We start from the raw sequence: 11,746 nt of genomic DNA on the forward strand, positions 1-11,746 counted from the left end.
CGTGATTCCTGATTTCCGGGCCAAGTAGGCGGAAGTGAAGAAGCGGAACCAAAATAAAGAGACTCTTTTCCTCATGTTTCCCAGAACCGCCCCTTCAGTAAGGGTTCGGCTCGCCCAGTGGCAGTTTGAGGGAGTGGGCGGCCGTGGAAGCTTTGACGTTCCATTTGGAACGAACCAATTCTCAGAAGCGGCGGGAGGGTCTAGACACTCGACGCGAGGTTCTGCGGGAAAAGAAGGCTCTGGAACGTTGCTTGAGACCATGGGGGTGGACCGCGTCTCCCAGCAACCTCTCCCCCGCGAGCTCTTTGAATGGTCCGCGCCGGGAGTGCGCGCGCTGCTTGAAGCGACTAGACCGCCGAGTCCCGGCTTTACCTTCAGGGCTACGCGGAGGTAGCCATGGATCCCGAGACCCGCGAACTGCGCGCCTTGGAGGCGGAGGTCGCAGCGCTGCAGCGAGAGTGCAGAATGCTGCAAAACCCCGGGGAGAAGACCTCCGGAGCCTGGTACGTGGCTCGTCCGTCCCTCCGCTCCATGCACCTTAGCACCGGGTAGACCGATCAACCTTCTGACAGTTCAGGGCTTTGACTCCCTCCAAGCCCCTAGTAGATGTCCTGAAATGTGAACTTGAACCAGTATTCTGTGAGGACGATGACCCCGGTGTGAACGCTGAGTTTGGGGCTTATGGCTTGATTCTAATCTGCAGAAAATGGTTTTCTTAAGGGTTGTTTTCACCCGGTTGATGAGAATCAAAGGCAAAGTCTTGGTTTTCTTTAAGCAATTTTGCCTTCGGGGAAACAATATCTGGATAGCTGGGTTTTTTTGTTTTTGTTTTTTTGTTTTTTGTTTTCTTGGTTTGGAGACATTGTTACTCTGTAGGTCAGGAGTTGGCTGAATTTGATTTCAAACTCAAGATCCTTCTTCCTCAGCTCTAAACGCCCACACCCACTAGTGGGGGTTATTACCTGAGCCACCATGCTTGCTCTGTCTAGCTGGGATTCCCTAACTCGGGCTTCATGGATTGGGTTTTGTGAATCACCTAACCATAGTTAGTGGTCCTAACGTTTTTTTTTTTTTTTTTTGCTTTATGTTAATAACATAAGGGAGGGGGGTATATAGCCCCGTGGCAGGGCCGCCTAGCATGGACAACAATAAATTGGTATAGTTAATGGTGTCTGTAGGAAAGTGTGATGGTCCTCTGGATTAGGTGCTATTATTAAGCCTTATTTAAAAGTAATTGATTTGAGTGTCAGAGAAGTTAAACAGCTTGCCTGAGGTCCTAGAGAAATACAAAGAAAGCCCAGGCATTGTCCATTCATAGAGAGAAGGAAGGTTGGAACTAGCAGTAATTTAGTATCTTAAACATGAAAACAAACTACCTTTATTTTATTAGGTATAATTAGGCACAGAGAATGAGATTTTTCTGTGCTGCAAAGAACCTTAGTGCAGGAAAATGTGGAGAAGTCCTGTAAAAAGAGAGAAGGTTGTTAACTGATGAAAGAGGGAAATGTGTGTGTGTGTCCTCTGACCTGTGCTCTTCTACTGCGAGAATGGGAGATGCTGCTGATTCAAGTGTGACCCACTCATTGGAAGCATTGGGATTACCTGGGAGCTGGTGAGACTGCTGGGCTGACTCTATCCTCACTTACCAAATTAGAATTTATATTTTATCAACACAGCCTGCCCCTATACCTTTTGTATGCACACTAAAAAGCATAAGAAGCTTTTTGTCATACCATAGGAAAAATAGTTTCTTTACTTACAAGATTTCAATATAAAGCACAGTATAATACAGTAGATTGTTTATGTAATCTGGAATTCCTCAGTAATGGAATTAAAAATAAATTAAAAATAAAAGTTAGAAGAGTTTAGAGTAGGATCTATTTTTTTTTTCTTTTTTTTTTTTACCATGACATTTCCCCTTCAGGTCATACAGAGGCAGCCTATAGTCTACCATTTTACTTGGCCTTGGAATGTTCCTGTTCTGACTGCATGTAGTCTGTATATTACTGGTGTCCGGTGTCCACTGGAGGCCAGAACAGGGTGTTGAGTCCCCTGAAACTGGAGTTACAGAATGTTGTAAACCACCATGTGGGTGCTGGAAGTAAAAATGGGGTTCTCTGGAAGAACAGCCAGTGCTCTTAGCCTACCGCTGAGCTGTCTCTACAAGCCCCACCTTTGTACTAGAGGTGGAATCTAGAGGAAAATGTATATAGTAAGTAAAACATTTACTAGTTGTCGAGTAACTGTAGTATTTGTTTTTCAGGAAATCATTTCAAACAATTTCCCAGTCAGATTCTAAGGAAGGGGAATCCTTGAAAGACCTGATAAATCAGCTTGGACATTTAAAATCTGAACTCTCATTTCTAAGTAAACTCACTGGCTTCAATATAAGAAGCTATTCCAAGATGGAGAATGTTGCAAACACTGAAGAGATAGAAAATGGTGAGCATAATTTTTTAACATATGTGTTGGGGTGGGATGCACAGTACTATGCTATGGTGGTCAGAGGGCAACTTTCAGGGGTCTGTTCTATCTCCACCTTGAGGCAAAGTCTCTCTTCTAGTCTCTGCATTACATCCTTCAGGCTAGCTGACTGACCCTTTAGCTCTTAGTTCTTCCCATCCAACTGCCTGCAAATCTTTCCCTCCTTTTTTTCCCACAAATATTCCAAGGATCTAATGTAGGTATTAATACAAGGCAAAAACTCAACCAACTAACCCAACCTATTCTTGTGCTTTACTTAAAAAAAAAGAAAGAAAGAAAGAGAAAAAAAAGTCTGTTCAAGTTTTTAAAAGTACTAAAATTAAACTACTTTTTTGAGTGTGAATTTGCTGTGAATTCATCTCATTTAACAAATGGATCAATCTGAAGCAAATTACTTTTTACTAAGTAAACTACTAAGGTTATTTTTACTAAGAAAAAGCTTTTCATTCTATAGTACTTTCTATTTCATTTAATAATTCTAAACATGAATGATAATTGTTGACTTTCACTTTCTGGTTTATACTTTACACAGTGATATACACACATGGATTAAAATGAGATGTAGTATCCAGGCATGGTGATATGTCTTTAACCCCAGCACTGGGGAGGCAGAGGCAGTTAGTTCTCTGTTACCTGGAGGTCAACCTGGTCTACAAAGCAAGTTGAAGACAGCCAGGGCTACACAGAGAAACTCTGCCTTGAAAAAAGAATGAGCTGTGGTATGAATACATCCTGGAGAATTCAGAGAAAAGAGGCTAGAAGAGAATGTAAGGGGTTTTTATAAAACCAGTGACTTTGAATGGTGGCATGAAGTTGGCTGTTCCATTCTGCCCCTGTGTATTCCCAGTTTTCTGGAGAAGTAAACTTTATGACCACAATGAAAGATTAATCTGTTCAAATTTTAAAAGTATGTAAGTTAAAGTTTATTATATATACTTATATACACAACCTGTATATTTATTGTATACTTTCATAATGAAAATAAAAGTTAAATTCAAAATACAGTACATATATGTGCCTGAGATACATGTCTACAAAATAAAGTGACCTGTGTTATTTCTAAGATTCCATTCGAGAAACATCTTGAAGTTTGGCCATTTTATTACTTGTTAAAATTATGTTTGTATATTCAGTATATGTATGTGTAGACACATATACTAGAGTACTTGTTTCAAAGTCAGAGGACAAATTGAAGGAGTTGGTTCTTTCCTTCCACTATGTGAGTTCCAGGTATCAAAGTTGGATTGTTAAGCTTGGTGCCAAGTGTTTTGATCCCACTAAACCATCTTACCAACTGATCCATTCAAACAATGAGATAATATTGAAACTTTTTCAGAAAGATAGGCAAGATGGATGGCTCGGCAAATAAAGGCACTAATACCCAGCCTAATAATGACCAGAGTTCATTTTCCAGAACCCGTATAACGGAGCAAGAGAATTGATCTCTCAAATTTCTACCTGCCCCCCCCCCACATAAATATGAAGAATCAAAATAAAGGCTGGGTATGATAGTGTAGGCCTTTAGTCCCAGTGTTCTGGAGGCAGAGGTAGGCAGATCTCTGTGAGTTTGAGGCCAACCTGGTTTACATAGTGAGTTTCAGAGCCGCAAAGACCATATAGAGAGTCCTGAATAAAGAATAAATAAATAATGAAAATAAAACATGTAACAGTAACATGATTTAAACTTATTTAGGGTTATATTAATATATATATATATACACACAAATGTATAAATACAAGTATGTATGTATTTTTGTATGTGTATGTTTTTCTTAGCTTAACTGTTGATATGCTTGAGAACTTCAAAGTATAAATTTTTAGTAATCCCATTCTTTTTTAAGATTTCTTTTTTTAAATGAATGTGAGTTACAGTGTTGCTACATTCAGACACACCAGAAGAGAGCAGCAGATTCCATTGTAGGTGGCTGTGAGCCACCATATAGTTGTTGGGAATTGAACTCAGGATCTCTGGAAATATAGTCAGTGCTCTTAACTACTGAGCCATCTCTCCAGTCCCAGTAATCTCATTTTATAAGGCCAATTACTTTGATGTGGCCCTTCCAGATTTTTTTAAGTGATTACTAATATATGCTTTCATACATCTACACACAAGTAGATATTCACTTGAATAAGTATTCTTTTAAATGAAGTATTTTATTTTCTAATTAACAGATACAAAGAAAGTTCTGCAGAGACACAGATTATCAGGAAATTGCAACATGGTTACATTTCAACTGGAATTTGAGATTCTGGAAATTGAGGTAACTGGAGCTTGTGGTAATAATAGATTTTTTTTCCTATGAGAAACAGTTCCCTTACTTAGCCCTTACAGTGATTGAGATGAGGGGGAGTGCGTAAGCCAGGGTTCCTTTATAGCACATTTGTACCATATTAAAAAAAAAAAAAGTAAGAGTACTCTCACCTGAATGATGGAGTTGGTGCTGAGCCCATATGAGCCTCATTTAAGGCCAGGCAGGAGGTGATTTTAGGCTCCCAATGGAAGTCTCTGGGGTTGTGGAAGCAGTGCTGCATGCCAACGGCAGTTAGCTACTGGGCAAGCTAATATCTTATTATCATATAATATTATTATATCTTAGTTATTTATTGCTGTGTAACAAATTTTCCAATAATTTATCTTGTTGAAACAACAAATATTAATTTATAACTTTTCTATGTGTCAGGACACCCAGTTGTGTGTCTGTGTAAATGGTCTCTCAGGTACGACATCCATATTGAAAGACTTTTGAGGTAGGATGATCCTGCAGGTTGTTCTGGACTACTACACAACATAAAGAGGACATGCCTCTGTCCTAGACTTTCTTTAAGGTAAGGAACAGACAGAATGATCACATAAAGCCTATTGGCTGGAATAGAAGAGGTGAAACAGAACAAGCTCGTGAGCCAGAGGCTTCCTCTGAGAAGATTCAAATCTAGTCATAATTTTGAGAACCAACCTCACTGGACATAGGCTTTGGTAGCAGAAGTTTTAACCGGGTTGTTTTGCCATCTTGGTTTATAAGAACAGAGCCAGGAAGGATAGAAAGACTGTCTTTAAGGTCTTTGGAAATCAGGTGAATGAAGTGGGCAAACGCAGTTGTCACTTCAAGTTCTGTAGACAAGCTGCACTCAGGCAGTTAGCCTCAGGTTCCAGGATTCTTTATCCTAGTCAGTATCCTCAGCCATGAAACAAACCCCAGATTGTGTCTTTTTGTATGGGACAGAAGTCAGTGACTGAGTCAGTACCCTGTGTCATTCATTACATGTCAGAGAGCCATATCATAAAAGCAGTCCAAGGATGAGGTCCATGGAACTAGGCTTGGGGTGCAGGGATCTAGGCTTTGAGCTTTTGCTGCTTTTTTGCTGCCAGTGCCATTTGTTATCATTGGCCTGGGGCAGGCTAAGGATGGGCTATGGGATGTCTACTTCTCATCTGATGACAGAGCACCCAACGTTCATTCACTTCAGTACCACCCTTCAGTATTACCATTGTGACCCAGAAACCATAGTGTGGCATTTCAGAATTGAACAAAATATATTTGTTGATTCAAAAATACGTTTCTCACGTCAAAAGAGGTACAGTAAATGGGGAGATCTCAGTTACAGGCCTCACATGCTATTTGATGACATTCTTAGCTGTTGGGTTGGTGGAAGCTAGTAGTCTAATCGGTTCAAGGGCTGGAAAGATGATTCAGCCAGCAGTTAAGAACATTGGCAACTCTTCCAGAGGTCCTGAGTTCAATTTACAGGAACCACATGGCAGCTCAGGACTATCTAAAGGAATCCAGTGCCCTCTTTGCCATGCAGGTGTACATGCACTCATCCATTTAAAAAAGTTGATAGATTCTAAAAGGTTTTTGGTATGTTAGCCACAGAATGTTGGGTTCAATATAGAGGAGGGCAAGGACTGTCCATTTGGGAAACTAAAGGTAGCCCAAGACAAATTATAATTTGGCCCTTGGACTTGAAACATTCCAAACTCTATAATCATCGAAGCTTTAATTAGTTAACGAGCCTTGCAAAAGGTTTCATCAAGTATCAAGGCATAATTGGGGAGTGATCTTATGTAAATTATGGTGTTCCCAAATGGGCACCAACTCTTAGGACTATCTAGGGTCACTGAGACAATACAAATAACCATGGAGTTCTCTGTTAAAGACTGGACTGGAGTATGAGCCCCCAGCAGATAGTGTCATTTGAGTTGGACAGCCTGTTTTAAAGCCTCCATGTTTTTGACTTAGGAACTCTTAGGTTTTTCCCATTGTAAATATATAGATTGACTGTACTGGCTGGTTTTTTGTCAACTTGACACAAGCTGGAGGTATTACAAAGAATGGAGCCTCAGTTAAGGAAATGCCTTCACGAGATCCAGCTGTAGACATCTTCTCAACTAGTGATCAAGGGGGAAGGGCCCAGCCCATTGTGGGTGCCATCCCTGGGCTGGTAGACCTGGGTTCTATAAGAAAGCAAGTTGAGCAAGCCAGGGGAAGCAAGCCAGTAAGTAACATCCCTCCATGGCCTCTGCATCAGCTCCTGCTTCCTGACCTGCTTAAGTTCCAGTCCTGACTTCCTTTGGTGATGAACATTGATATGAAAATGTAAGCTGAGTAAGTCTTTTTCTTCCCAACTTGCTTCTTGGTCATGATGTATTGGGCAGGAATAGAAACCCTGACTAAGACATTGACCAATTGAATTTTTTTTGTTTTTTTTCAGTATGATCCTCTCCTCAGAATGGTGTTAATACTATCTTTTTCCTGCATGGTGGTATCTATTTTGGGGCACAGACTATAACCCCAGACAACTTGGACTGAAGACAGGTCCAGCTTCTTAGAACTTCTGTGGTCTAGAATTGTAGTCCAGTATCCTGTTGGCCTTAGGGCCTTTATAGGTGTTTATGTCTTTCATAGTTATTTCACGGTTTATCTCAAAAGAAGTTTTATACTAGGAAGACTTGTCCACAAATCCAGTTAAACACAGTCTACTCTGAGTTTGATTTGAGCAAGGAGTTCAGTGGTGATGTGCTTTTCAGGATGTGTTATGCCCAAAGACTGCTTGTGTTCTCATTAGTGGAACTGACCTATGATTCAAATACAATATTTTAACTTCACTTTAAGTTACATACTTTTGTCACCATAAACCACTGAAATTCAGAGCAAGAAAGTGTTAGGCACAACTAAACAAGTTTTCTGCCTTATGGACCTTAGGAATATAGAAAAATATTCGAACTGTTGGCATTCTTTGGAAAACCAAATACTGCAAATGAAACTCCACAGAGACTGTGTTGTTGTTCACTTTTAAATCATGCAGGTATTTGATGACTACTTGGTTTTGCTAATAATGTGCTGTAGAAAAGTGTGCTTTCCTTGGCTCCATTGAGAGCATTCATTGGCTTTTAAATTTTATGACTCTTAATCCCTGTCAAGTAAGGTGTTGGAAAGAACTGCAGATAGCTGTGGAATTAACAGGACCTGAGGGATCAGTTATATAGGTCTTATCAATAGTTATAGTTATTGGGTGGGAAAAGGGGGGGCAAAGGACTCTTAAATTTTTTTTTTGTTACTTAGAATTCTGATAAAATGAATTTTTTTAAAAATTTTACTTTAGTGGGGTTTATGTGTTTGTATAATGGGGTGGGGGTAATCTTGATATAAACCTTGTTCAGCTCATGTTTTGTCTGCTTCAGCCTCCTGGGTATTTGGATGTTAAGTCATGTTCTGCCACACTTACTTTGTAGGTAGTAGAAGTCTTTTATACAATTACTAGGTAAGAAACTGAAGAGATGGCTCAGCAGTTAAGAGCACTTGTTGCTCTTGAAGAGGACCTGGGTTCAGTTTCTACAACCACATAATGACTCACAACTATCGGAAACTACAGTTCCAAAGACATGATGCCCTCTTCTTCTGTCTTCTGAGGGTACCAGGAATGCACATGGTACACATATATACCTGCAGGAAAAACACTCATACACTTAAAATAAATCTTTAAAAAGTTAGAATTGCTAGATAATGGATATGTACATACAAATTTAGATTGATATATTGGTAAATTTAGATATTTTCTAAAATGGTTTTTCCATTGTACTGGTTAGTTTTTAGTGTCCATTTAACATGACCTAGAATCACCTGGGAAGGAAGAGAGAATTTTGAGATCATATTGGCCTTGGGAGCATATCTGTGGGGGATTATTTTTGATTGATGTGGATGTCACTGTAGGTAGCACCATCCCTAGGCAGATGGTCCTGAACTATTTAAGAAATATAGTTGACCAGTAAGCAGCATTCCTCCATGGATTCTGCTTTAAGTTTCTGCCCTAACTTCCCTGCGTGATGAACTGTGACCTGAAATTAAAAAAAAAAAAAAAAAAAAAAAAAAAAAAATTCCCTCCTACAGGTTGCTTTTGAAAATGGTGTTTATCACAACAACAGAAAAGTAACCTAAAACCAACGTTTTTGGTTTTTTTTTTTTTTTTTTTTTTTTGTCTATGTTTGTTAGAAATAGGGGTTTTCTGTGTAGTCCTGGCTGTCCTGGAACTAGCTCTGTAGACCAGGCTGTCCTCAAACTCAGAGATCCACTTGTGAGCTGCCATTACCCTGCTTGTTGTATATGTTTTTACTTTTAAGATTGCTAAGGAAAAAAAGAGTAAAGACAGCAATGTGTTTTTTTTTTTTTCTTCCCTAAAATCAAACATTCCACTAGAGGGAGACATTTAGCTGTCAGAAAATTAAAAGATGTAAATAACAGGCTGATACTTATTTTTAGATAATAAATATTAATACAATTTTTTAACCAAATTGCCTGTCCCAGTTAGGGTTACTTTTGCTGAGATAAAACATTATGATCAGGGCTGGAGAGGTGGCTCAATGATTAAGAGCACTGACTGCTCTTCCAGAGGTCCTGAGTTCAAATTCTGGCAACCATATGGTTGCTCATAACCATCTGTAATGAGATCTGGTGCCCTCTTCTGGTGTGTCTGAAGACAGCTACAGTGTACTCACATATAATAGATAGATAGATAGATAGATAGATAGATAGATAGATAGATAGATAGATAGATAGATAGATAAATCTTTAAAAAAAAAAAAAACCATCATAACCAAAGCAAGTTGGAGGAGCAAAGGGTTTATGTGGTTTACACGTCTACATCACTGTTCATCATCAAAGGAAATCAGGACAGGAACTCGAGCAGGGGCAGGGTAGGAGCTGATTGAGAGGCCCTGGAAAGCAGTGCTTACTGGCTTGGGCCTGGCTTGCTCATTCTGACTTCTTACAGAAGCCAAGACTACCACCCCAAGGGATGGCACAGCCCTCAGTAGTCTGGGCCCTCCTCCACAAATCACTAATTAAGAAAGTTGCTATAGCTGGGTCATATGGAGGCATTCTCTCTTTTTCTTCTTCTTTTTTTTTTTTTTATTCTTTATAATTGTTTTTTGACATTTGAGATGTTATCCCTTTACCCTGCCTGGAGGCATTCTCTTAATTGAGGTTCCCTCCTCTTGCATGATTTTAGCTTCTGTCAAGTTGACATAAATCTACCTGGCACAGTGCCCTTAAGTTCTATTAGTAGAATGTTAGAAACAAAGATGGAAAAATCTTTGTAGAGAGTGTGAGTCATTGCTGTTTGGAACATAGAATTAATTTCCTTCAGTCAACTGCCTGGTGTTCTCAGCACCGAAGTGTTTGTGAAGCGTTTTAAGACCCTCAGAACAAACATGTACACAGTATTGGCCTTCTATAGTCCTTGCAGTATAAGTCAGATGGGTGTAGTTTGTAGGATCCTAAAGGGTATTTACATAATAACTTTTATCCATGAAAGTAGGTACTTTTTAAATGAAGAGACTATAATTTCACCATGACAGGCTTTAAAAGTAACCTGTTTATTTGAATACTTGAACCCAAACATTGAAATCTTAATATATTGTGTTTCATGTTGGTACAGATTTTTGAAATCGAGGAAGGTATCTCTCAGCCCAGAAAGGCTTGACCCAGGGATTAAGGTGACTGATCAACGGTGACCAATAGTCAACCTGCGATAGTGTCTTAAGTTCTTAAGGCTCATGTCAATGTTAAAGTTGCAGACAAAGGAGGAAGTCAAAGCAGATTTGTTAAGGAAAAGTAAGACAATTTTAAAAAGTTAGAGGATACTTCAAGAAAGGAAGAAAGTGCTAAGCTGTGTGTTTGTTGGCTTCTTCTAGGGCTTGTGACAAACTGGACAAAGGCAGATAATTTGTGTTGCAGTTTGCTCATTCTCTAGGCATATCCTTGGGCTAAGCAGATGGGGAGCCAACAAGCTCTGCCTGATGATCACATGCTCTTTGTCCAATTATGGTAATGATTGCTTTCTGACTCACATTTCTTTCCATTCTTAAGTTTCTTTATTAGCTGCCAGCCTTTTGGGATCTGCTGGTTGCCACTAACTTTGGCTACCATTGCAAATTGCTGACCCTGTTGTTGTTACTGGTCTTCAGCCTTGTCTTGTGTCATGCTGGCTGTTGACTGAATTATGTTCTCTTTGTACCTACCCATGCTGATTTGACCACCTGGCAGTTTAATTGAAGATCTTTTCCCTTACTGCCTATGGGAAACTGATTCCTGCCTTAAAAGTATATATAGTTTGCAAAATGGTATCTAAGTGTTTTGGTGGTGAAGTGGTAGGGGTAAGATTGAGACAAGGTCTCTCACGCTGCAGCCCAGGCTCATTTAGAATTTACCATGTAGTCAGGCTGGCCAGTCCTTGTGCCAGTCCTTCAGCTTCAGGACTCATGAACAGGTATGAGCTACTACATCTGACTCTAGGGCCACTTTCTTAGAGATTTCTATTTATAGTTCTTAAGTTACAAAAGTTCGTTGAGACCTCCTATTAAAAGAACATAATAGAAAAAATGACCTGTTCAGACTGCAAGGCCATTGAGGTCAGGGATGTTTATAAGGTCATTTCCCTTACTTATCAATTCAGACGTGACATGTTTAACAGGACCAATGGCAGGGCAGGGATGAGTTAGCTTTATGCTGGCTAAGCAAAAGCTACAACTTTGTAAGAGATGTGCAGGACAGAGCACTGAATCCCAACCTGACCTGCCTGTGTCGATGGGTGAAAGACCAACATCACACACACACAAACACACACACACACACAGTGTGCATTGAGAGAAGGAGAGTTTTGTTTTATCCTAGCCTTTCTATGTTTTCTTTTTAAAGATTTTATTTATTTATTTTACTTTATGTGTACATGTGCCATGTCTGTGCTTGGTGCCCGTGACATCCAGGAG

The 11,746-nt window shown here is 39.7% G+C and overlaps 1 protein-coding gene across 1 annotated transcript in view; it reads left to right on the forward strand.

The window, feature by feature from the left end:
- Nucleotides 1-396: 396 nt before the first annotated feature.
- Nucleotides 397-11,746, forward strand: part of CENPP (centromere protein P) — a gene marked incomplete at both ends in the record, with an annotated part of 175,073 nt that continues 163,723 nt past the window's right edge. Inside the window, 3 exons of the mRNA XM_080926401.1 lie at nucleotides 397-503; nucleotides 2,264-2,442; nucleotides 4,657-4,745. Of these exons, the coding sequence (XP_080782527.1) occupies nucleotides 397-503; nucleotides 2,264-2,442; nucleotides 4,657-4,745 (375 nt within the window). The remainder of the gene's footprint in view (nucleotides 504-2,263; nucleotides 2,443-4,656; nucleotides 4,746-11,746) is intronic.

This window comes from Micromys minutus (assembly GCF_963924665.1).
Source record: "Micromys minutus genome assembly, chromosome: 1".
Lineage (NCBI taxonomy): Eukaryota > Metazoa > Chordata > Mammalia > Rodentia > Muridae > Micromys > Micromys minutus.